The sequence below is a fragment of the Conger conger genome, chromosome 4, assembly GCF_963514075.1.
Source record: "Conger conger chromosome 4, fConCon1.1, whole genome shotgun sequence".
NCBI lineage: Eukaryota > Metazoa > Chordata > Actinopteri > Anguilliformes > Congridae > Conger > Conger conger.
Genome location: NC_083763.1, coordinates 20,820,663 through 20,847,236, shown reverse-complemented (window position 1 = coordinate 20,847,236; position 26,574 = coordinate 20,820,663). Strand labels below are relative to the sequence as shown.

At 42.0% G+C, this 26,574-nt stretch overlaps 2 protein-coding genes across 8 annotated transcripts in view; one reads left to right on the top strand and one right to left on the bottom strand.

The window, feature by feature from the left end:
• The window catches only part of camsap2a (calmodulin regulated spectrin-associated protein family, member 2a), a 49,356-nt gene extending 29,031 nt beyond the window's left edge, over positions 1-20,325 (bottom strand). For all 7 annotated transcript variants that reach the window (XM_061238217.1, XM_061238221.1, XM_061238219.1 and 4 more), the window contains exons 1-2: positions 19,672-20,325; positions 12,872-13,131 (exon numbers count right to left, since the gene is read on the bottom strand). In XM_061238217.1, coding sequence (XP_061094201.1) covers positions 12,872-13,131; positions 19,672-19,810 — 399 coding nt within the window. In that variant the 5' untranslated portion in view covers positions 19,811-20,325. The remainder of the gene's footprint in view (positions 1-12,871; positions 13,132-19,671) is intronic.
• Positions 20,326-20,967: 642 nt separating this feature from the next.
• ddx59 (DEAD (Asp-Glu-Ala-Asp) box polypeptide 59) lies at positions 20,968-26,328 on the top strand. The gene is made up of 7 exons (XM_061239749.1): positions 20,968-22,097; positions 23,032-23,214; positions 23,546-23,635; positions 23,718-23,969; positions 24,800-24,952; positions 25,235-25,363; positions 25,862-26,328. Exons 1-7 carry the CDS (start codon positions 21,261-21,263, stop codon positions 26,123-26,125), a joined length of 1,908 nt encoding a protein of 635 aa, XP_061095733.1. The 5' UTR covers positions 20,968-21,260; the 3' UTR covers positions 26,126-26,328.
• Positions 26,329-26,574: the final 246 nt, after the last annotated feature.

Here is a 26,574-nt window from a genome sequence, read left to right as displayed (position 1 = left end):
TTAATACCTAATAAAGTGCTCACTGAGTGTATAGGTACAGAGATATAACACAAAACCCTGTCTGACCAGCTGTCACTAGAGTTAAATGAAAACAGCTCTCATTGTGCTCTCATTTTAGATCCTGCCAAGGCTAAAAAAAGACCACCAGAAAAGCTGATTCATTGTGCCTGTATTTCTCTGATGGAGAATAATGTTCATGACTTAACGATGACTATCATCATTGTTTTTTTTATCATGTTAAAAAGCTTGTCTCTGGCAAAGGCTTCAATATTCTGCACTTTTACTTAGACACACGTTTAGACTGCATAATGTAAACTCATCAGATAAAATTAGAAGCAGGGAAATGCATGCCTGCTGTATCCACTTTCGGCTATGGAAGGCCTATTTGTGTTTAATAAGCAAACATAAGTTAAAACACATAATTTTCTATTTTTGACAGACATTGAAGCCTATTACTGTATAATTGTAGCATATATTACATATTATAATTCCCCAGTGCTTTATTGTCGTGAAAATTGGGAAGCAAGTGTTCGATTACAGCAACATCTGACATTGTACAGCAATTGAGTACAGAGCAGACAGCACATATGTCTTCTGAAACGTGCATGCTGCTACTCAGCACTCCACTAGCACTGCTGTGCAGCTATCACACCAATGGATTGCACAACATACACAGCCGGCTCCAGAACACTGGGTTCTGTTATGGGGATCCGATATGCACCAGTCGATCTCTGACAAAGTGAGTGATTAATTGTTCGAGTGACACGTTTCCGGAATCTTTTTTTTTGTTTGCCGAGTTCATCATAGAGAGAGGTTTGTGATTTAGTGCTTCCTTTAGTCTTAGCTGCTTATGTCGAAATGATAACGGCAGTTTACTGCTAAAATATTAGAGTAGGCGTGGTTTGTTTGCGGCTTTCTTTGGTGTGGTGGTTTGCCTTTTGGTTATTTTATGCAGTGAAGAGAAGCAGGTCCAATGGCCTATTGGGCTGGTTTGAGTTCTCTGTTTCCGTTGATTATTTTAGGCTCATCAACTGTTATTTCTTTTGTTTTCTGTGTATATGTGGATTATGGTTTCTTGTCATTTCCTCCTGACTGCTGACATCGTCCCACAACTAACAGACTATCTTTTTTTTTTCAGATTTTCTCCCAATTTGGTAGCCAATTGTACCTCGTCTGACTCTATTGGAGGTAGTCGTATTAGATGTACCGCCCGTACCCCATCCCTCGGCAGCCCGAATGAGAGCGACACGCCTTCTTCAAGCCGTCTCGTCTCGTGCCCGTTGCCGTGATTCCGAGGCGCCCGAGGTGCTTATTGTGCGGCGATCTAATAACCCTGCCAAGTCCCTCCCTCTGGAGCAGCGAGCCAATTATTGCTGCCCCACGTGAGCCGGCCAAACTTGGCTTTTGGCAGGACCGAGAATCGAACCCCGGTCCCCGGTGTGCAACTGCAGCATAACAGACTATCTTTAAGTTTTTCGAAGGCTAGCTAGCTAAACTTGAAGGACTTCTTTTGCATGAAGAGGAGATGAATCTCTGTTCCCATAATGCAGCCATAAGTGAAAATTGTTGTGCAATTAATGTATGTTAGCCGTAGAAACTAACTGACCGTCTCAGAAGTGCTTGTTGTTCCCAAAGGTTTGGTTCAGGTCTTAACAGTTCTTGGAGGAGTCAGTCTTCTACAATGAGTAGGCTACCGTGCTGACAGAAATCATCGCTCCCTGAGTGACACGGCCAATATTGTGTGGTCCTGTAGCACCGGAGGCTACAGTTGGTACTGGCACAGTCAGAATCCCAATTTCTAGGGGTTGATTACTGTTGCTTGCCCGTACTGATAATCAGCTGGACGCATAGCCAGGGCAACCGGACCCATCACTCATCACATCATGTTCAAACAGACAGTCATCTTGATGCACATCAACATATGCCCAGAGGCTGGAACATTGTTTGAATTTCACACTCATACTCTAGCTATTTTTTTCCTTTCCTGAATGCACAAAAGCGTAGTGGTTAAGGTACATGACTGGGACCCGCAAGGTCAGTTGTTCAATCCCCGGTGTAACCACAATAAGATCCGCACAGCCATTGGGCCCTTGAGCAAGGCCCTTAACCCTGCATTGCTCCAGGGGAGGATTGTCTCCTGCTTAGTCTAATCAACTGTACGTTGCTCTGGATAAGAGCGTCTGCCAAAATGCCATTAATGTAATGTAATGTAAATGAAAGATTCTAAATATGGGTAAATTTACAAGAGCAGCAAAACTAAATCAAATCAATATTTCTGACCGCCCTTCACCTTTAACACGGCATGAATTCTCTTAGGTACACTAATTATTAGGTACTTTTATTAGAAAATCGGCTGGTCGGTTGTTGCAAGCATGTTGGAGAACTTGCCAAAGTTCTTCTGCAGACTTTGCTCTTTTATACTGACACACCAAATATATATTAAAAATCTAGGGTGCCTAAGACTTTTGCACAGGACTGTACTAACAGGCAACCCAACATTGGTGGCTCATTCACTAATATGGGAAAGCAAAGTCCATCTCACTAAACACTGGCCAATGTGCAAGGCCTCGGAAGTCCTGACCCGAAGTTCAAACACACATGATCTTTCAGAGCCTGACTCTCCTGGACTCATTCCCCACTGGCCTCTCAGCCAACACAAAAGTGAAATGGCAAGTGCTCTAATGACTGACTGTTGAACCAGTCTTGACCTTTCACCACTCCAGTGATTGCAGTAGATCAGGACAGGAATGTATTCTGTATTGAGAAGATTAAAAAGAAATAGGAAAAATCTATATTATGTATGAAATATTACAGAGTGGAGTGAGTGAGCTATATAATACTGTATCATACATAATATGACCTTCAGCATTCATTCAATCGTTTTAAATTTAGAAACGTGTATTTTGTGACTGGTTGGAATTCATACAGTGAAGATCCTGTTTAAATGTACGCTAATATAATCAAGGCAATCTCATCCAGTGTAATTTAAATACAGGAACTACCTACCTCTTCATCTGAGGATTATTCTGCATTACTTTAATTGGTGCATTACTTTAATCCATTGTCCAAACAGCAAGTCGTTCAAATCTAATTATCCTTATTAAACAACCGACTATGTTCAGCACTGTTTTGCGTGCATCTCATTAGGAGAGCTGTTAATTCTGATGTGAGACAGGCTTACTATCATTGCACTATTCAACGGACTTACTCAACCTAAAGCATTAGAACTGGCAGCAATGAAAAATGTACCTTTAGTGCAGTCCATATGTATTTGGACAGTCGGTATATTTACAGTTCCTTTGGCAGTGTAGTCCAGCACATTGGATTTGAAATGAAACAATAATTGTGAGGTTAAAGTATAGATTGTCCCCTTTAATTAGTATTTACATCCATATCCGGTGATGCATTTAGGAATCACATCCCTTTTTATTGCCAAAAGTAATTGGACGGTTGGCTTCTCAGCTGTCTCTGAATAGTCAGGTGTATTCTCAGCTTGGCTTCGGCTTAGAAGCCAAGTGTCCAAATACTTTTGGTCCCCTGAAATGGGGGAACTATGTAAGGGATGCAAGTCCTACACGCTTCACCAGATATGGATGTAAATACCCTCTAACAGTCTCCACATTAACCTTACATTTATTGTTTTATTTCAAATCAAATGTACTGGACTACAGAGCCAAAAGAACAGAAAATGTACCAACTGTGCAAATACATGCGGACGGAAGTGTATGTAATTAAATTCAGAAGAATTTGAAAGCAATTCCCACTCATTTCCACAGCACACTTCTATTGCCTCACTGGAGAATGAACACTCGGACAAAGCAAGCTGCCTTTGACCTCCCGTTCCCCAGCCCATGTGAAAGGCGGATGGGGAGGGGCGTAGTCAGCTTTCTCCACCCACTGCAGAACAGCATGGGAGAGCGAGGCTGAGCTACAATAAGGCACTCTCAGGCTCGCAGACACCGAGAGTTATAGCTCTGCATAAACCCGCCTCTTTGTTGGCTCCGACGGGGGAACTGGGTAAAGCCTGTGTTGTGAACGGCATTTCAAATATGTGAAATGACCCCGAATTGTCCCTCTGCATTGGTGCTGCTGCCTGGCTGAGAACCCCATATTCTGCTTTACTTGCGGAAACACACACGCTGGTATTGTCTCTCAAACAGACTCACCTAACCTGAGATATTACTGCCTACTCGCGAACAAACATCCTTCTCATAACATAGGTTTCATTTCTGAGGTATGGACTGTACCATGGGAAGAGTGGAACGGACACGGAAAAGACACAACACAGATTTTACTAAGAAATAATTCTTAAAAATTATTTTTATTACACCCTAATTCCTCGGATGGAGCGGCAGCCTCACTGACGCACCAACACAAATCAGCGATTTCACATTCAATGCCGAAATGATGTTCTCAGAAGTCTGATCTTTATAATGACAGTGAGTCACTCCCCATTAGCAATGACAAAGGCACATATCCACCTTTAGACCTGGTGTCCATTATGTGAGAGCGGAACGGGGATGCAGAAATGGCTCTGCCCGTGTGCATTCAGCACTTCAGAAATCTTCCCTGAAAACACGGCAGACCTCCCTCTCGGCCGTGCGAGGGGGTAGCCATGGCAACGGAGCAGTGGCGCAGTGGGAGAGGGGATGTACGGCTCTCGCAGGCAGAGCTGGGAGGAGAGCTACGCCTGCTACTGCCTCAAAGCAGTCAAACACACAGGAACCCCAAGTGTTCGGCTGAGGAACTAGCCTCAGCATTTCAAAGCTAAACCGCTATCCATGCTTATCCACGTAAGGTCTACACACATTCTAATGCTAGAAGCGACTCTAATATCACGGCAAATAATGAAACGAATCCTATCATCAATGTAAGCAACACTAAAACGGTCTGCTTTACATGATGTAAATAATATCCGATTTTAGCCGTTAATACCTCCTAATGTTACTGTTATGTTCCGTACCTGTAGCTCTAATGATAAACTCCACAATTTGGAAGGCGAGTGTTACAGGTCTTTATACTACTTTATACTACTACTACTACTACTTATAGAGCATAGTTGAAATTACAGTTATGCTGTGTAAATCCTGTTTTCTGAATGCGGCAATTTGAAAACAGGGCGTCTTAAAGGTGTTTCTCGTCAGACGCATTTACAGAGTAAATCTGGACTCGGGAGAGCGAGTGTAAGCCTGTACGGTTGAGCTCAGTGAAGAGGTAGGTCAATGTTTATGCTTCAGTATACTGGGCTAGATGTGAATTATACATCAAGTTGTGTCTCATGCAATAACATGTCAGCTCAAGACCTCAGCCCTCAAGAGACTAGAAGCATACTATACAAAAGGGCTGTACTATATGCTCCTAGTCTCAGTCTCTGTTTATAGTAAGAACAGACCCGCAATCATTATTCCTGAATTTCCCGGAATAATTCATATGGATACCAATTTAACCTACTTATACCCCAGTCTGGGTGAATACTCGATTCTGATTGGATTGTAGGTGGTGATTAAATTCATATAATCCTTCAACGTTTGGCATGTAGTCCAGGTCAAGCCTAGTCACCGTTCTAAATGAATACACTGCCTGTATTTTGCCACAAGGAGAGGCCAAAAACCAGCAGTGTGAACCGCTTTGCTTCAGGTAGTTAATTTCTTTAAAAGAATGAAAAACCTTTAATTGTCAAACTGTATGTGTAATAGGACTGATAATACTTTGGGAGCAGACCAAGACTGCCACTTTAAGAGAAAGATAAGAGGAGTGTCTGCTCTACAGCACACTGTAGTTCCTTGCAGTGCTTCACAATGCGAACAACCTGTCTTTACACACCCTTTTACAACCATGCTTCAGTACAACAGTATTGGAAATATAGCAACAGAAACTTATATGAAGCTTATATGGTTCTGTTTTTATACCAAGCCTGGAAAAGGCAGCCATGTCACCATGGTGATACTGGTGACAGGTTTCGAGAGAAAGCTCTACGTCAGCCGAATGGGGAAGACAACTGAAATAAATGACCCATTTCCAACTTCATTAAATATTAAGGCACAGAATGATTTCCCACTGAAAAAAAAAAAATCTCTATTCCCGCTCCCCTTATATTGTCATACCCCTATCAAACCCTTTTCACTAAAACTTCACTATGCATCTCCAAAACACCTCTGGTGCTCTTGCCTAGATTAAAAGGCACAATATACAACCGTGTTGTGCTGCAAACACGCTGCCGGCTGGCTCCCCGATAATGAAGACGAACGGTTGAAAGTCTGAACGCACCAGGCACCTTCGACTACAGCGAGCTGACTGCACACGATGCTTCAGAGGGACCTGAGAGAGGCTGTGGGCTCCACTCCACACCGTGACAAACGCTCCATCTCCGCTAACAGCAGGGCACTTCATACACACAGAGCAGGGCTCGGAGTCAGACCTCACACAGCCGAGTGCACACCCTGTTTCCACGGCCTGCCAAATCAAACAATTCACACATGACATTACCTTATAAATGCCCTGTGCCAATCCAAGGCAATGGTAGAATTCATTATCCACATGGACGTACTGTATTTCATAGAGAAAATTATAGGCTCTAGGAAAAGGGCGGAGTTCTATTTGCAGGTAAAACATCAAGTGAATGCAGTTCTTTTTTGGCTCTCTGCCACAACAGACAAGGAATGGCACAATCTTTTCCATGGGCCTTCTCACAGCTTTGCTCTTATATCTAAATGTGCCCGAGCATTTTGACTCGAGCAGCCAGAAAGGGCAATCTGTATTCACTACACATTTCAGACTACAGCTCTTTGACTCAACAGTGGAAAATGTTGGCATGGTTCAGTAACATGGCAGGCCCCAGTGCCCTTTAGAATCTCCCTCATAAGCACCACTCACTCACTCCCATATTCACATTCCCCAGTGCCGTGTTCTCATCCTTTTTACTTCTCGGCAGTAAGCGCGGTGCTGTGCTGCAACATTGTAATTCACTAAAGATGTATTTTATTGCTTTATTTCACCAGCTTGCCAGATAGTTAGAGATCAATGGGAGATCCTTTGTTATGAATACAGCACGTGCGCTTACCCCTGAAGCAAAGTGTTTTCAATGTTATCACAAGGATTCAGCTCCCGATTGTTCTAAAGTCACTTGCTTTTCTGCTCTTATAAGGGTGGAGCAATACTGCTGCCTGAAAACAGAGAGCGAGCGAGGGGGGAGGGAAACAAGACAGACAGAGGGAGGGAGAGAGAGAGAGAGAGAGAGAGAGGGAGGGAGAGGGAGAGAGAGGGAGGGAGAGTAAGCGAGAGAGAGAGAGAGAGAGGGAGAGAGAGAGAGAGAGAGAGAGAGAGGGAGGGAGAGGTGCTAAAATGTACTGTTCCATTCCCCATGGTTTAAACCAGCACAGAGGAAGAGGGGAGGCCTGTTCATCTGAGCATGTGCAGACTGGTTCTCAGAGCCCATCCTCTCTCCACAGACACACGGCTATTATTCTATACCTGGCCACAGGCCAGCAGGCATCCACAAACCTGTTAAATCAGCACCCTTTTCCCTCTGTTGCAGTCAACAACAGCAACATACGTAGTAACATTCCTTTGTTCCGAGCCAGAACGCCCGTTAAGTTCACACAAACTGCCTGGGCTGAACCCGCTGCATTAGTGATGTGCATGGCCTCATTTGAATGCGCAGCAGCACTGCAGTATTTGTGCAGAAGGGCACCATGGCAGTAAGAGAAGACTCATTTGCTGGCCCATATGCCTTCTACTGGGCTGGTGAGATTCTCTGTGCACTTGCTTGATTAACAAAATGCATTTATTAGCTTTATTGATTGTTGCCGTACAAGCACCAAAAGCACCGTCTGTCTGTCCGCCTGTCCATCCTTCCTCCCTCCCTCCCTCCCTCCCATGAAGGAATGGTGCCTGTCCTTGCTAGCAGACTGTCCCTTATATAGACAACCATGGAGTCTTACAGTACATTGCTGGTATGGAGACTATAATACAACATGAGCAGTACAACAAGCATCAACAGCATCTCACAGATGCCCTGTTATATGATTATACCTGATTACAGTTACACTGCACAAACGAATTAAATTACTGGCAAAGCGACTGTAATAACAGTCATAGTATTAAAATAATCATGGAAACCTATTCAAATACCACCCTTCTGTAATTGAATTAGATGAGTTTATCTTACGCCCAAGCTCCACAGTAGACTGTTCTGAAGCAGTGTGTGTGTGTGTGTGTGTGTGTGTGTCTGTGTGGGCGGCAGGAGCAGATGGGAGAGTGTTTCTTCAGATGTGAGCTCACTGTAGAAGCTCACTGACAGGGAAGGAAGATGTATGGACATCACTGCAATGCAGACCTGCAGCTCAATGCTGATTTCAGGCCAGAAGAGAGGCCAAAAAGGAAATTGGCATTATCTGTGCCAAAGCTGTGCTAATGCTGTGGTGTTTCCATTAGAGTCAGCCAGCCATATATTCAGTGATAACCGATGAGCAAGTCAGCCGCATTTCAAAACCTCAATCCATCGCAAATGCATCCGAACAAACATCTAATAACAAAACACAACACTGTACTGTATGGGGGCAACGTCGCTCAGGCAGTAAGAGCAGTCGTCTGGCAGTCGGAGGGTTGCCGGTTCGATCCCCCGCCCGGGCTTTGTCGAAGCGTCCCTAACCCCCAAATGCTCCTGACGAGCTGGTCGGGGCCTTGCATGGCAGCCAATCGCCGTCGGTGTGCGAGTGTGTGTATGAATGGGTGAATGGAGAAGCATCAATTGTACAGCGCTTTGGATAAAGGTGCTATATAAATGCCTGCCATTTACCATTTACATTGAAAACTTTACATTATGTACTACTGTTTTTTCGTCTTTATTCTATTCTGCAAAAGCTTTGTCGAGATAAAATATCAAGAGTGTAGCCTATATGGATCCTCCAAATCAATCATGCTTACACTCTCACTTGAAAACAATTCCCCCTTACATAACTGATGATGCATTTCCCCTGCCATCATTTTATCAGTGCAACAATTAGCAATGCCCTAACAGCAGCAATGCACGCACACACACACCAATACTAAACATGGCTTTTTAGTAGGCTAGTCTTGATGGTTTCATTACCTTACCACTAGCCAGGAAAATGACATTATTGTCATAATTATAATTTTGTCTGGAGATTTCATGAAATCACTCTAAATGTAAACATACATTTCATTAACACCAATTTATTAGCTAGACCTGTACACCAGCTTGTTAATCGAATTATTAGGCAGCAACTAAATGCATAAAAGCATGCAGACATGGTCATCAGCATTGTTCAGACCAAATGTCAGAATGGGGAAGAAATGTGATCTAAGTGACTTTTACCACGGAATGATTGTTGGTGCCAGACAGAGTGGTTTGAGTATCTCATAAACTGCAGATCTCCTGGGATTTTCACGCACAACAGTCTCTTGCAGAGAATGGTGCGAAAAACAAAAAACATCCAGTGAGCAGCAGTTCTGTGGGCAAAGACGCATTGTTAAGGAGAGAGGTCAGAGGAGAAGGGCTAGACTGGTTGAAGCGGACAGGAAGGTGACAGAAATGCAAATGCAGAAGAGCATCTCACAAAATGCATCAAACATCTAAGAGGATAGGCTACAGCAGTAGAAGACCAATACGTCTAAGAAATAAGTCTAATACATACCTAATAAAGTGCTCACTGAGTGTATACCAGGTGAATGCATATAGCAATTAATGCATGTCTTATGTCAGAGTGTCAGTGGATGTCACTAACCAGCAGACAGCATTTTTAAGTGATGTCAGAAAGTACACTTATAACCACAAACAATTAAGAAATATGACAGGTGGGTTTCTGTATATTTTTCAGGGTGTGATCATTATGTTCTCTTTCTTTGGTGGAAGGGTCCACCAGCTGCTATCAGTGTATATCTGGCCCTCTGTGCTACAAAAGTAGAGCATCCATTTTCTTCAGGGTCTCATATTTACTCATTCTTGTTTATTTCAAGAGTATATCCAGTGTTCTCTTCCCCGCTACACACTCTTTGACCCATTTCTGCACCTGGTTATTCCCAGTGGTATTCAGATACAACAGGAGTGTCCCAGCTAGGATTCACACCCAGAATAAGATATTGTAACCACCGCACAACTAGCTGCAATCACAGGAGCATGAGCCATTCGGTTATCTCCAAGAGCAGCCAGAACATATTATTGATTCATGCACTGTTCACATGATCACTGCACACCATGGGAGAGAGCTAATATTAGACACATCACTACTGATGGGATTTTTCACTGCTTCATAAACCAATGGGGATTTCTGTGTCTTCTGTTTAGCCTGCTTTTAATGCCCTATTAGTAGTTCAAATTAGTTCGAAGACAAGTGCTTGTTTATGCCAAATTTCAACCATCCATCAAAAAAAGATATTTGTTAATATAAAAATACTACTTAACCTGATACAGTACGTTTTCTTTCTTGATACATCAATACGTTTTGCATCATTATTTTTAATTAAATCATTATAGTGTAAAAAATATTGTGACTATACCAATATACAATAATATTTTTATAATATCAGCATTTTGACAAGATATTAGTCCATCTATATCTATAGTCCACCGATATATATCTCCACTGCAGTTGGCAATATGGCAAATGACCAGTTAATATGAAGAGTGCGTACTGTGGGAAATAATTATTGAGCCATGGATGCTGCCCCTGGTGAAAGTAAATGGCAGATTCTCGTGTCAGTTTTCTTTTTTGGAAGCCATTATATTCTTATTCCTCCAATTTTATCTCGGCCATCTAGAGGAATTCAAACAGCACATAATACATTTACAAGACAATGACAACACCTATCCTTTCCATTTGACCTCAATATCGACACTCTGAAACATCTGGATAGCAGTGATAGCTGTGGTCCTACATACAAGCCGCATTGTCAAATATAAATGATTTGTTTTTAACATTTGTTATTTCATATTACTTCTGTACATTCCTGGCACATCCACGGTGAGTAATGCAACCATTTTACCAATCCACCACTCAAACTATTAGACATACACAAGTTCTGGTTTAGCACCTTGTGGCAGAGCCTGGGAAGCGACCATGCAAGCTTTGCTTTACAATAGCGCTAATGCTATTGGACGACCAGCAGCCTGCATCTAAATGATGAATTCAATCTGCAATTGTACTTACAAAAGGGTGAGGAGAAGCATAATAAAACTGTCCTCTGTATACAGCTTCCGATATAGTGAAGAAAGGCTATAGCTCATTCCATGTATACTGTTCAATATAATACATTATTTTGGATATGTGCAAAGTGCTACTCACAGCCCACTAATGCTACTTCAAGTGGGTGATAAAGATTCATCTCTGACAAAGGGGACTGCAAATCCCAGCATTCTGTGCCATATTGTAACACTTCAGCACATGACTGAAAGCACAACAGGAACCAATTATGTGGTGAATAATGACAGCAATTAAAAGACAAAGAAGAGCTCCACAAGTCCTCATAGATAAAAAGATCTCCGTCTGCAGCTCCCTGTTGACTGGAACCCTCCAACCTTGAATCGTCTCCGTCTCATGTTTACAAGAGCCCGTTCCCTGACGCGTATTCCTTTTTTTTTTTCTAATAAGATGGAAGCACGAAATGTCTGCACAACACGGTCTACACGTGCTCAAAGCAGCAGTGAAGTCAGAGGGAATCTGACATCTAGAGTTCACCAATAATGAGGATTCATAAAAAAGTGGCGCTTCAGTAATAATCGCAGGAATTTGTGAATCCCCTTTGAAGCACAAATTATACTTTCATGATATAGGATATATACGTAGCAATGGCAAAAACAATAATCTTAAAAAAATCATTATGAGATGGGCATCAAAATATTGAATTTAATAAAAAGATTATTACATGGCTTCCTGTGTTCAACATCCAAACATAACCAAGGGTGCTCTACTCATTGGGGGGTGTTTGTAAACGGAGTGAATGAACACTCCCATTGTTCATTACAGCAGGGAGTAGAACCAGTTCTGCTGAAAATCCTATCGGAACAATATTGGAGAGAAACAAAACCCACGGCCTTTGAAGATGTAGCTAAGCAGCACAGGTGTTATAGTGGGAATTAATTTGCTATTTTTATGAGTAAACTGAAGAACGGCACTGTCTGTTTGACAAACACGTCAAGCTGAATGAAAAAGGAAAGGACCACGAGGCCAGCTGCACTACACTCGTCATTCAATCAAAGCATGAGAGCCAGTATGTTATACCATTTACTAATGACCCTTTAATAGAGACCCAGTCATGCAATCAAAGCCTCCTTTTGTCTGTGAGACAGAGCACAATGCCGCTCCCCATGTCTTCCATGGGGCTGTGCATGTGTGTGTGTGTGTGTGTGTGTGTGTGTGTGTGTGTGTAGGGGGAGGGACCGCGAGAGAGCGAGAGGGAGAGAGAGGAGGAGAGAGGGGGGAGAGAGAGAGACAGAGAGAGCGAGAGAGGTGCTAAAATGTACCGTTCCATTCCCCATGGTTTAAACCAGCATACAGAGTGAGAGAGACAAAAAGAGAGACAAGGAGAGAGGGAGATGAGGAGAGAGAGAGAAAGAGGGGAGAGAGAGGTGCTAAAATGTAACGTTCCATTCCCCATGGTTTAAACCAGCATACAGAGTGAGAGAGAAAGATAGAGAGTGAGAGAGACAAAAAGAGACAAGGAGAGAGGGAGATGAGGAGAGAGAGAGAGATAGAAAGAGGGGAGAGAGAGGTGCTAAAATGTACCATTCCATTCCCCATGGTTTAAACCAGCACACAGAGTGAGAGAGAGATAGAGAGACGGGGACAGAGGGAGATGGGGAGAGAGAGAGATAAAATGGGGCGAGAGAGAGAGAGAAAGAGTCTTCCCTCACCATCTGAATGGGCCTCTTGCAGAGGTCCCTCTCCGTGACCAGCCTCTCCTGGTCGGTGACGTACAGGCCCTTCTGGGCCAGGGCCTGAATGACAGCGTCGTGGCCCAGCAGGGGTTTGGCCGCGTCACTCTTCAGGATGAGGCTCCCCGCGCGGCAGTACAGCTCGGCCGACAGCAGCAGAGTCACCACGGGGGGCTTCACGTGTTCCTGTTCGTACTGGTCCGTGTAGAACGGCTCCTTCAGGTCCTCTGGGACACTGTCTATGGGGACGACAGAAAGAAGGGTCACACCAAGGTCAGCTTCAACTGAGCCTAATGCCCACATTTACTGTCTTAAGCTGGGTGTATACTTCTGCTGAACTCAGCTGAAATCAAGCTGCAGTTGAACACGTGGGCGTGGACAAACACATGTATGTTCATTGTGGGCGTGAGCTGTTTATTGCATTTAACGACACTCCACACCAGTGGGGAGATGTGATGAACACGGGAAACACGGAAGTGACGTTTCCGGCACCATTTTATTTAGCCGCCCATGTGATCTTCGCACTGATGTTGGTGTGCGAACACCTTGGCTTGTTCGGCAAGGAGGGACGCACATACTGCACTGGCTGAAGTCAATATAAAGTTTTCTCCACAAATGTGTCATTTTAAACATGCTATTTAGTTTGTAGAATCTAGATGAAGTTTCCACAGCATGTATGCATCCAGTTTTAATGGTATTGCACCACATGGCTGTGGGAAGGAATTATTGTACATGTCTTTGAGGCCATCACAAATTTAGCAAGATATAAATATATTATACACTCTCAGAAAAAAAATGTTCCAATAGGGACACTGTGATTCCATAGAAGAAGCATATTTAGTTAGAGGGTTCTTTGTCTGGGAGCTTTCACCCTTCACATCTTTGATAGAAAGTTCCATAAAGAACTAAAAAGGGTTCCTCTTTGGAGTCTAGGCAAATAACTGTTTCAGAACACTTTTTTCTAAGAGTGTACCATCTGCCCAATTCGGGATAGTACTTTGTTTAAGGGAGGTTTTTCGAGGCTAGTTGAGCTTTAAAGTTTGGTTGGTCTTTTGTAATGCCATTTGATGCACCACAGTGCACACAGTAAAGGACATGAAAGATATTTATTTACTTATGGTAAATTATGATCAGGCATTTCATACTTTTGGCTATAGCCTTATACACTAATGTAAAGAGTAAGAATCTAAGGTAGAATCTTGGCAATCATCTCAAAATTAAGGTAATGTTATGATAAACAGAGTTAAATCTTCTTGCTTGACGGTCAATCTAGAACACTGTAATTGTGAAGCATTTTGGTTTTATGCACTACCTTGTTTGGCTCTTCGGGGATGCAATTTAACATGAAAAATGCATTGCCATTTTACTTCAAATTATGGGAACATGTCCTACAACTGTCTGACTGAATCATGTCATGACATAAAATGGTTCCCTTGGCGTAAAATTCTACAGGGGATGAGTTTGCATTAGAGTACCTCCTGTCACAGTCATGTCATATATGAGAGAAGACTCAGTGGTGTGTTTTTGCACTTCTGTGAACTAAATCACTGATGAAAAATCAAGAGAATGATTCTTGCAATTAACAAAGCAGGAGACTCCCAACTAGAAATACTTCACTATGCCTTGAAGAAATATCACGCATAATATGCAAATCAATGTGACATTTGGAGATGATGACCAGTGGAGATGTTCTTCACAGCCATATAAAAACATGCTGCAGATAAAAATATTGTGTGCTTACGTTATAAACGTTATTATTACTTTTTTATTATTATTTCAGCTCAATAATAGCCCAGTTTTTTTTCCACTGCAAAGATAAAGGCGCAACAACCATGATCCAGGAACATGCCCATCTAAGGGGTAGACTTCATGTCGCCATGGAAACTGTAAGATAAAGCCAGTCAATAAATCCGCAATACATGCCTTTTCCAGGAGTATCTCAGCCCTCCATCTGATGGGGGTGGCTTAACACCGTGTCCATGTGCCTTTTCAGTGAGTGAGAAATGAGCCTCAATAATTCAGAGCTGCATCATTAAAAAAATGCAGAGTTGAGAAAGCCCAGTGATTAAAAGGTATGTGATCAAGTAATGCAAGGTAAGACATTCTCAATAACCAATCACTGCTTCAGGCTTCAGATGCACAACCAAGAGTGCTTCCTGAGTGACTCATCTCTTTGTAGTCCCAATACATTCTGATGACCCAGCATAACATCCAATACCGATGAATCTAATTTTGAATATTGACTGCAGCAAAAAGTAGCTTTACTCAGCTCTAAAGTGTCGGATATGAAGCCAAACTGTCACTTCAGTTACTGGGAGCTGGCTGGTCTAGCCACTTCCTAATTACAATCTGAAGAACGGTATGCGGCAAGGGCATGGGTTGTGGGAAGGAAGCAGGGCAATCCGAGGACCACGACTACTGGTTAAGTAGCCTGGACTATGTATCAAATTAGTAAGAGTGGTCCCCAGATTGACCTGCTTCCTTCCCGCAAACCATGCCCTTGCCACAAAGTAATATAGACATAAACAAACACCACACAAGAAAAAAAGCCATACTAGAGATTAAAGACTTACAGAATATTTGTATTTTCATATTCTATTTTAATAAATAAATAAAAAAGCCTATTAGCACTTGAAATTCTCTCATCTAAGAATAAAAACCTTTGCACATTGAGTTCTCTCACAAGTGCTTATGTTAACCATTGAGTCCTTCTTAACACTCGCCTGATGAAAGCTTATAGCGGATCCACGCCATTTTTAAATGTTCTTTATGTGCTGAAGAACTGAAGGTGGCTGAATTTCTTATATCCAGCAATATTGCTTATTCCACAGCTCCCTTTCGGACCATGACCTCCAAAGCCATGTCTCTCTCCAGCTTGTCACAGGCCACTGGCCCAGGTTCTGCCTCTCCTCTTCAGCAGGGAAAAGCCACCCCCTCACGCTCACCTCCGCGCTCGTTATCCCTCTCATTGCTACACTTGACCACAAACGTGACCAGCATCACATCAAGCTGATTTTATTTAAACACAAAGACCAGTGGAATGACTGGGCTCCACACTGTGAGGCCCAAAATATTTGCTTTCCACCAGGCTTGCATGGAACAGACACGGAAAAGCGCATCCGTGGAGTTTTTATGGCGAGATTGTAGTTGGCCAGGATGAATAACAGCTGCCGAGAATCATCGGCTAGGCTGCTTGCATGTGTACACCGTTGGATCTACGCAGTCCTTGCTTCTGAAATCTGTCTTTTTGTGGCTGCTAGGACAGCTACGTCACACATGTGACTCTCAGAGCTATTGAGTAAATTTTCACATTATCCGTACTGGGAGCAACCCCTCCCCTTTAACAGTTCAAAGGAGACTGGGGGATGATTGAGTCTCGCGCTCCAACTGTGCAACAACTGAAGCCCCCACACGGCAAAATGATATGAAAGAAAGGAAGGTACCACAGTGCCAGGTGAACCAAACAAAGACTTTAAAGGACTCAAGGAGGATACACAGGCTCAGGGTATGGATTTAGAACAGTAATACAACTTATAATAGCTGCCTGTGCTTGAAGACACCCTGCTATTCTGTACAAGTACAAGGAAAATACACAGACGTTTCCACACAAACACTAGCCACTGTAGTAAACGTGCCTTCTTATTGATGCTGAGAATCTGAAGAACAGACGAGCGTACATTTTAATGAGGGTAGGAATCGGACCCAGATGGCATGAGGCTTCGTCAACTGTACACTGCAAATCACAACAGACGAGGCAGAGGGAAGATTTCTCTCAGCTCACAAGAGTGAAACCAGACAGAAATATTATCCACAAGCACACTTCATCAAGGGAGGCCTTTTTGAATCTGCCACCAAGCAGGAAATATTCAGGAAGTAACTTTCCCAAGAAGAAAAAGAAAACAGGAAATATCATTATCCTGAAGCATCACAACCATGATGAATGAAACTTAGTGGAAAGATGGGTGTCATTTAAGAAATTATGTTAATTCAGTTCTAAGACTGTTTTTCCGTTAACTTTGTTTGAAGGCACTGACTGATTGTGGAGTTCGGTCATGATCTAGAAACCAAGCAGCGCTTCTCTCTCTAGAGACCAGGCTATTTTGGGGGTTTTAATCCAGTTCATGCAAGCTGAAATCTCATTTCCTTTCGAACATTCACTTTTTTAACATCGTAAAGATCACATTTTATATTCCTATCCTATAAACAACAATAAATACATACACATAATAATGTCAACATACACTCAGTAAGCACTTTATTAGACTTATTGGTCTTCTGCTGCCTATCCACTTAGATATTTGACACATTGTGTGTTGAGAGAAGCTCTTCTGCATACCACTGTTGCAATATGTGGTTATTTGCATTACTGTCACCTTCCTGTCAGCTTCAACCAGTCTGGCCCTTCTCCTCATTAATGCATTTTTGCTTGCAGAACTGCTGCTCAGTGGATATATTTTGTTTCGTACACCATTCTCTGCAAACTCTAAGGACTGTTGTGTGTGAAAATCCCAGGGGATCAGCAGTTTCTAAGTTATTGAAACCACCCTGTCTGGCATCAACAATCATTCCAGGGTCAAAGTCACTTAGATCATATTTCTTCCTCATTCTGACATTTGGTCTGAAAAATGGTTGAACCTCTTGACCATATCTGCATGCTTTTGTGCATTTAGTTGCTGACACGTGATTGGCTTTTTAAATATAAGCTGGTGTACAGGTCTACCTAATAAATTGTTCAGTGAGTGTACATACTGTATACTAATGTTAACATATGAAGCATTTTGCCTATTTATACAGAAAGTGAATACGCTAATATTTTATGGAAAAATGTTTTCAATAGCAGATACTTTTCACTTTTACACAAAAATACACTTAAGGAACGATAAACAGCCAAAGCTTACCTGAACACAATTAGTCTAATATAATTCTTGAGAGAGAACAGGAAGTTACTGAATGAAAGTAATTCTGGTTAAACTGTTGTTTAGAAACACAAGCTCTCAATCTTTTCATCAAGACATGTGTGGTCATCTTTAAAATGAGGATCATTTCGGCCAATATTGCACTTTTTGAAATGCATGTGATGCTCTAATAATTGAATGTCTAAAGGCTGACAAATAACATTGGGTATGATTATTGTTTATGTTGTGTGTTGTACTCTAATTAGAGGTTAACTCCTGGTGCTCAGTAAAATGGCAGTCATCTTGCTGTGCTGATGTATGCAACATGTGACCCAAAGTTATTCTTATCTTATCTATTCCACTGCCTTTTGAATAAACATCAGGACCCCCCCCCCCCCCCCACAGCTATTGTAATTAACACCACACATACAATGACACATAAAACAGTATAAGGAAAAACTGTAATAACAACATGTTGGAACTTTCAGGATATTTGTATTTAGTATTTTTGTATCAACAACAGATTTTTCAGGATTTACTATAATTATGAGGACTGTAATTTTACAGCTTCACATTCAAGACTCCTAACCACCTCTAAGTTACTGCTACACACAAGTTACTGAAACCGAAGTGATGAAGTGCAACATTTGTGCATGTCAGTGACTCGAGGATTAAAAGGCTTCATGCTGTTCTCATATCGTACGCTTAATTCTGTAGTTAACCAAAGTAAGAATTGTTATTTTCCTCAATAAGGTTTTCACTCATTTATGTTTTTTCATTCAGTTAAAGTCGACTACGCAGTGTAATAAAATATGACAGCCATGAAAGTGACCATGATAGACAATTAGCCTGAATCTTGTGGAGCTAGAAAAGTGACATTTCTGTGGAAATCTAAGCTATAACAAAGCAAACAAGTATGTGACAACAAGTATGCCTTTTTTTTTTTTTTCAAGATATCTGTACCAGCTACAGATCAACTACTTTTTTACACTGGGGGTTGTCTCTGGAACAGCCTCCCCTTGCACATCAAACAGAGTCAGAGTAGACATATGTATAAAAAGCAGTTGAAGCAGTATATGGTGGTCAGCATCTGATTCGGTTTGGGACAACATTATTTGTTTTTTTTTTGTTTTTGCTAATGCTACTGGCTAATTTTCTGAGGATTTTTTTTTATGGTAAATGTTTACGAATAATGAAATTGATTGTTTTTATAGTCAGTTGTATATAATTGGACGTTTTTGTCTTGAAACCAAGGACCACTTGGGTGTTGCTAATGCTTTTATCATCTGGGCAGAACTAGCACCCAATGATGTATGTATTCCTTTACCTAAAAATCTAATCAAATTTCATCCAGCTGAGGTTCATTACAGGTAACTGCTGAAGGTTGCTGGAAAAAATCAAGCTAGCAAGCTACCTCCCTACATACTAACTATATGATTAATAATAGTACTACTATATTATAATAATAATTACTACTATATTGTCCAATAAACTATAACGTTGCTAGTCCTCAATGATTCTGCAGCTTACGATGTTCCACAAGCTGTTCCATCTTTTTTTTTTTAACAGCAACGGTTATTTTATGGTCCATAAGCAGGGCTTGTGTGCAATTGTTCCATAACTTTACAAAATTACTAACTTAGCTATAAACAATCTGTACGTCAAAAACGTTATGACAGCCTACACCGTTAAACCATACGGTTGCTACAGTATGATATGAGGAATACAATCTGAAAATGTAATTCTTTTAAATTTCGCTGTTTCATTAGCATAAGAAAGCTAGTAAAAACAAATTGTCTACAAACAATAAACAATAACAGATTACATAAGATCGTTCTTTCTTGTATGAATGGCAAAATAAAAACAAGAAAAGACGCCACCTACCTGTCCCAAAGGCTTTGGCTATGAGCCATGTCAGGCTACAACATATCTTTGCTTTCGTAAAATCATAATGCTCAAAAGATTTTATAGTGGGAGCAATAAAAGTCTTTTTGATCTCCTTTGAGCCAGCCACAGCATCCATATTAACGCGCTGAATGGTAAATTCCAGTCCTCGAAAACGTAGCTATTTAACTAGCTATAAAGCATTGGAAGGCGATGACATCCCTCCAATGGAATTTAATGCACCAAATTTACTTTGCTTATTGAAAATATAAGATTCCGTTCTCTAGCCGATCGCGATAGACGTCGGTTACAAGCAGATGTGAAGGGTACAGCTATGTTATCTTAAATTATAGCTCCATTTGCAATAGAATCTTAGCGAGTCAGTCCAGGGAGCAAGCCCAGTCAACTGCAGTCTATCTCCTTGTAATTTTCATCCATTCTCTGGCATTGACCCCTTCAGATTGCTGAAGAGATTTTACTGTTTGAGAGGAAAATGTGCGTTTTAGCTGTCGGGCAGAACCCGTTTCCATCTTCTGCGATATATTTTCGTGACCGGACCGTGCTTTGTTATTTCCACATGTTCCTCCTTCAGATTTTTTTTATTTTTTATATAGTTGCCTTTCCAATTCAATCTGCCTTCCCCTGCTCTCTGCGGTTTTCCTGCCGCACTGACTCTATTAAGGAGCTACCTGATTGCGCCTGCGCGATCCGCCCAGGCACTGACACAAGCTGTTTTCCGTCGGCTTCACGCTTTGTCAGAGTAGGCCAACAGTATGATACGAAATGTGGAGGAGACAATAAGAATGCTTTATTTGGAGAGTTGTTTTTTTGCGAATACGTTAAAAAATATTTGTCACATTATCGTTTTGATGCTGAGTATTGAGACGGTGCTTCATTTGTTAGCCATAACAATATATAATCTCATTATGACAGGTGATTTTATAGCTATTTCAAATATTACAGTTACAGCCCGTTATATTTACAGTCATGATGATGAACATTATGAACATGGATAAATTGGCAGATATTTGGAAAAATATTTTAGCAGTAATTTATCCTGAATTACACCAAAGCAATTAGATGATTGAATTTGGCATTTAATATTCAATGAGTAACCTACTTGGGTAACACTTTAAGGTATTTTCACGATGTCTAACATCTTCGATAACCAGTTACAACCTATTTTCCAACTGTATTTGGGTTTCATGGACTATGTAATGCAAACACCGCTAAACAACTGGCAGTGAACTTCAATACCCAGAAACCAACTCGTTATTACGTCATAAACATGAGCCAAAACGCAAGCCACCGAGGATTGCAGTTGAACAGTGGGTATTTCATTGTAATCTGAATTGGAGCAGATTGAAATCTTGACGGATATATTTGCAGGGCACCAAGTAGTTTTCATATTTCGAGCTGATTAACTGTGCAGTTTGCTGTTAGCTACAGCTATCTGTTGATAACAAAACGTTAGCTAACATTGACAATCGGTGATGCCCAAAGTAAATAACTTATAGCAGGATAACATAGCGTTAGACATCTTGTTACAAACTATAATATCCTGAAATATCAATTTACGCTTTTAGAAAATGTTTATGCCAAGAGCGCTTAAAGTAAAGAGACCCTCAGACGACCCTAACCAGCTTGTAAAGAAATGTAAAGTGAACTCGGAACAAGCTAGTGAAGACTCCAAAGAAAAAACAAATTCCCTGAGTCCATGTGAAGTGCCCTGTGATCGGACACACACAGACTTTGGGAAGGAGGGGCAGCGTGAGGATCACCGCGAGCCTGTTCCTGACCAAATGCATTTGGAGACCAGTTCAGACGGAACATTAGGGGACTATAAAGAGTCTGAGGAGGAGGACGATGATGAAGAGGAAGAACCTGTGAAGTCCCTTAAGAAGAGTCAAAGATGGCCAGAACCGGGGGAGCCCATATGTGTGATGTGTGGCCGATATGGAGAGTATATTTGTGACAGCACTGATAATGATGTGTGCAGCTTGGAATGCAAGGCCATTCACTTAGCCCAGATGGGCAAGGACCAACCTGAGAGTGCAGAGGTGCTGTCAGCAACACCTGGTACTGAGGACGCTTGTACCGGTGATGAGCAGGAGCAGGCATATTCCTTCAAAGAGGATGGGTTCATTTTGGGTCTGACCGAGCAGCAGGTTCAGAGGGTGAAGCGGGAGCTGGGGATTGTGACGCAGGGTCAGGATGTGGGAAGACCCATCATAGAGTTTGAGCACTGCAACTTCCCCTCAGTTCTCAGCACCAACCTGAAGAAGGCAGGCTATGAGGCTCCTACTCCTGTCCAGATGCAAATGGTCCCCATTGGATTGGCTGGCCGGGACGTGATTGCCAGTGCGGATACAGGCTCAGGGAAAACGGTTGCCTTCCTGCTTCCGGTGATAGTGCGTGCTCTTGAGGTAAGGAATTGTGTGAATGAGACTCGGGCTGCTCCAGCATAATGTGCACTTTTTCATTTGTCATAGGCTTCCATTCAGAAACAGGGGCTCAGACCATTGCCATTAGTTTGCTGTGACACTAGACCAGGGGTGCACAACTACAACTAACTAAGGGCTGATCTAAATGCAGGTTTTTGTTCCAACCAGTTACCTTAATTTTAGTTTTCTGACTGCTCCATAAACTACACTGGTTCACTCCTGTACTGGATCAGTAAAAACTTTAGGATACACCTGTAGTCTGTGACTGTAGCTGGTGCTTATACACTTATCAGATTTAGACATGATTGAGCTAATTAAATAATTAAGAGCAGAAGTTGCCACAAAATTCTGAAACAGATAAAAGCCCTTGCTGTGCACCCCTGCGCTAGACTTTTGCACATAATGCACAGTATTATTGCTGAAGGGGGTAGGTCTGTAGATTTGTGTTTTTTGATACATTACCATTTGCTCTCTGAGAAAAATGTAATGGTGGAAACCGAAGTTTCTGTTTAGGTTGAAAAAGGTTTGTATACTATTAAATTGGTTTCGTCAGCACTGTGCGTTCACAGCTGGGAAAGCATTCTGTGTGTTGGTAAACTGCAGCTGGCAGCTTTCCCTGAATGTGATGTCAAGTACTTCTAATTCAGAGTCTTGGATCATGCCGTATTTGTCTGCATGTTTGAAAGTCCCAGCTTTTGCACAACAAGCCATGCAACATTAAGGCATAGTTTAAGATGCTAAAGAAAAAAAGGCTGACCTCTAGAAAATGCTTGTACATTAAAAAACTGTCATATCTCAGCCTATTTGAACTGTGTATATGGAAGGAAGCACACTACTTTGCAGGAAATGATTATCTGCCTTAGAGTGTATGTTGCAGATAAACGGCACTGATTGAACTTCTGGAACTTTTTCTCAGAGACCGGTGGCCCAGCCCAGTGGTGTGACAGGCCTCATCCTGACGCCCACGCGGGAGCTCGCCATCCAGATTGAGAGGCAGGCGAAAGAGCTGATTATGGGCCTGCCCAACATGAGGACAGCCCTGCTGGTGGGTGGCATGCCCCTGCCCCCTCAGCTGCACCGGCTCAAGCAGAACATCAAGGTACGCAGCAGGCACTGCCTAGGTTAGGCTGGCATCACGCGGTTCCCCCCTTTTATAATATTCAGCATACGTGGCGGCAGGCAAGCCACATGTGTTAGGTGTACAGTGTTAGTTTATGTAGAAACAGTGCTCATTACTAGTTAAATATCTGTTTGTGTCACCCATATAAAGAAATGAGACTGATAAGATTTTGGCCGAGTTTTGATTATGATTACACCCGTTTTGATTATGTCTGCTTCTGTCTAGCAATTTCCATTTTTCCAGAATGCTGTAATACAAATATCAAGGATGTTTTATCTTTTCCAAAACAATTTATCTGTTCTTGTTAAAGATTATAATAGCCACTCCGGGACGACTCCTTGAGATCCTGAAACAGAAGGCGGTGCAGCTGGATGGTGTGAGGATTGTAGTGGTGGATGAGGTTTGTGATTTGTTGAATGGTCTGAATATTGGTAACTCCTCGTTTTTCAGTGTCATCACGCTCTGCTGCCTTGTACCCGCAGGCTGACACCATGTTAAAGATGGGCTTCCAGCAGCAAGTGCTCGAGGTCCTGGAGCAAGTCCCAGAGGAGCACCAGACTCTGTTGGCGTCGGCCACCATCCCTTTGGGAACGGAGCAGTTGGCTGCCCGGCTGACCCAGGATCCAGTCCGGATCACCATCGGGGAGAAGAACCAGCCCTGCTCCAACGTCCGGCAGATTGTCCTATGGGTCGAGGAGCCTTCAAAGAAAAAGAAGCTATTTGAGATTTTAAATGTGAATGTTATTTCAATATGTGTTTCTTTAAATATGTAAGAAACTATTAATTGGACAATGTATGTGTATGGGCGTATCATTTTAGCTAACAAGTGATCATTCAGACACACAGGAATCATGTCCAGCATTGCTTTTGTCTTTAAAGTAGTGGAGATGAAAAGTGACATAGAAAAGCGGTAATTTGTTCACATTGTTCCTAGCCATTGGATTACACATGGTGCATACATTTGATGGTTGTGGTTTGGCTTCATCATTTCAGATTTGGAGAACTGGCTACCAGATTCTCACACATTTAGGAATACAAATTATTTATAACTGACCTGCAGAATTTTATAGTAATGTCATAGTTATTTGTATAGATGAAGTGCTACAGTGCAGTGACATGCAGGAAGTGTATTACAGTATCATACTCTGTTTATAGTAATATGCTGTCACTCTGGAGAAGGTGGGGAATTCTTCAGCCTCAGAGAAGGCACAGCAGGCCATATTTAGATGGCTGCTGCAGTGCCCTACCCCCCTTCCAAAGGAAATGGGTGTATCCTCCACAGTGGCGCTGGTCCAGGAGCCAGAGTTACGACTCATACCCTCTGATACTGGACACAGCAAAGAACAGGAAACCATTCTGCCTATAGAGACACACTGCGCACGGCCCATCATTCCATATGTTTTCTTTAGCTAACAAGGCATTTTGGACATGTAATACCCTGTCTGAGTTTTTACTTGTTTTGAAATGCAGTATTGTGTATTGTATTGAAGTAGTGATATGAAATATGTTTTAATGCTAGTTTCAGTTCTCACAGGCTTTTAATTTGTGTTTTTTTACTCTACAGGACAGGAAGCTGTACCACCCACCAGTGCTGGTGTTTGTGGACTGCAAGCTGGGTGCAGACCTGCTGTGTGAGGCAGTGCAGAAGGTTATGGCTCTCAACACAGTGGCCATCCATTCTGACAAGCCACAGTGTGAGCGGAACAGGATACTGAAGGTACTGAGGGTATTTCTATAATGTCATCCACCGCTCATATCTGGAGGTGTGCTTTTACAGTGTTGGTTTAAACCATGACATTGGTCGCGTTTTCGGATTTTGCGGTAAATAATTATTTTAAATGTTTAAGTGAGATGGATTGGCCTGTGTACATCTCATTTGGATTACTGTTGTATCTGTCCCCCATAGTTGTGTTGCTCTGCATGTGTAACACACATAGGGTTGGGTTGTGGATCTTCAGTATGGAGCAGGCTCTTTTACCATTTTAATTTTTCCATCTAGGGTCTGCTTGAAGGGGAGTTTGAGGTTGTGGTCAGCACAGGGGTACTTGGCAGAGGGCTTGACCTGGTCAACGTCAAACTGGTAGTGAACTTTGACATGCCTCCTAGCATGGATGAATATGTTCACCAGGTATGAGATTTCAAATTAAATCTGGAACATTCTATGTAATGGATTGACTTTTCTTACTGCTTGCAATTTGCTATTCCTTACATAAAGAAGAACATCTGAAGCTGCATTATAGATGTGCAGATGTTGCAAAAGTTTACAGAGTATACCCTATATCAGGGATGGGAAAGGCGGGCTGTATCTGTTTCTGGATTTCAGACTTCTGCTCTTAATTATTAAATTAGCGCAATCATTTCCATGATCTGTCATTTATATCCACATTCCTTGATATAAACAGCAGCTGATTAATGTTCTGTTCTTGTAGTATTTTATTGTGTCTATTTTATGAGTGAATTGTTAATGGCGCAAATGGCTAATTAGCTGATTGAGTAAAGGTAACTGGCAGCAACATCCTGCAACCACGCCGGTCCTCCAGGACTGGAGTCGCCCATCCCTGATCTATATGCTGATCAAGTCCAGCAGGGCTCAGTGTTTCACTTGCATACCTGTGTGTGTGTCCAGGTCGGAAGAGCGGGAAGGCTGGGTTACCGAGGAACCGCCATCACGTTTGTAAACAACAACAACAAGCGTCTGTTCTTGGACGTGGCGAACAGAGTGAAACCCACGGGCTCGCTCCTCCCTCCCCAGCTGCTAAACTCGCCCCACCTCCATGAGCAGCAGAGGAGGGAGAGGCAGAGGAGCAGGAAAGGGGAGGACACCCTAGTCACCAAGAACAACCTCATCGACATCATCAGAAAACACGACCGGAGCACTTTCAAGAAGTAGTCACACATGCACCTCCAGCACACTTGTGTATGTGTATGTGTATGTGTATATGTATATGTATATGCACTATGTGTATATGATGGTTTTTTAATGTTATATACTTACATGCAAAATGTGTTCAAATAATATGTTTATTGTGGGGCAGTAAATAGTTCTTGTCGATTTGGAATGTCAAAAAATAAAGCTTGTGATATGGATTTATATTCTTGATTTCTTGAGAAATGTGTTCTGTTCTTGAGAAACAAAATGTCTTCTGTTCTTGTATTTGCAGGTTATTTTTTCATTTTGGATTCAGACAGGAAATGAGACAAATATATGGTTACATTCTGCTGCTAATTCTCATGGCTTCAGGTTTTCTTAAAAAATATAAATAAATAAAAAGTAAACGGCCTTATGTAGTGACTAAAAGACATTTCGTGCCTATGTGGGCCATTACAGTTTATCATATC

What these genes read in the sequence shown, in the direction of transcription:
- ddx59 (XM_061239749.1), top strand. Translation starts at nt 21,261, where the DNA reads ATGTTTATGCCAAGAGCGCTTAAAGTAAAGAGACCCTCAGACGACCCT. An exon ending in AGCTATTTGAGATTTTAAAT is followed by an intron (nt 23,970 to 24,799) that starts GTGAATGTTATT and finishes TTTACTCTACAG; the next exon opens with GACAGGAAGCTGTACCACCC. An exon ending in TGGATGAATATGTTCACCAG is followed by an intron (nt 25,364 to 25,861) that starts GTATGAGATTTC and finishes GTGTGTGTCCAG; the next exon opens with GTCGGAAGAGCGGGAAGGCT.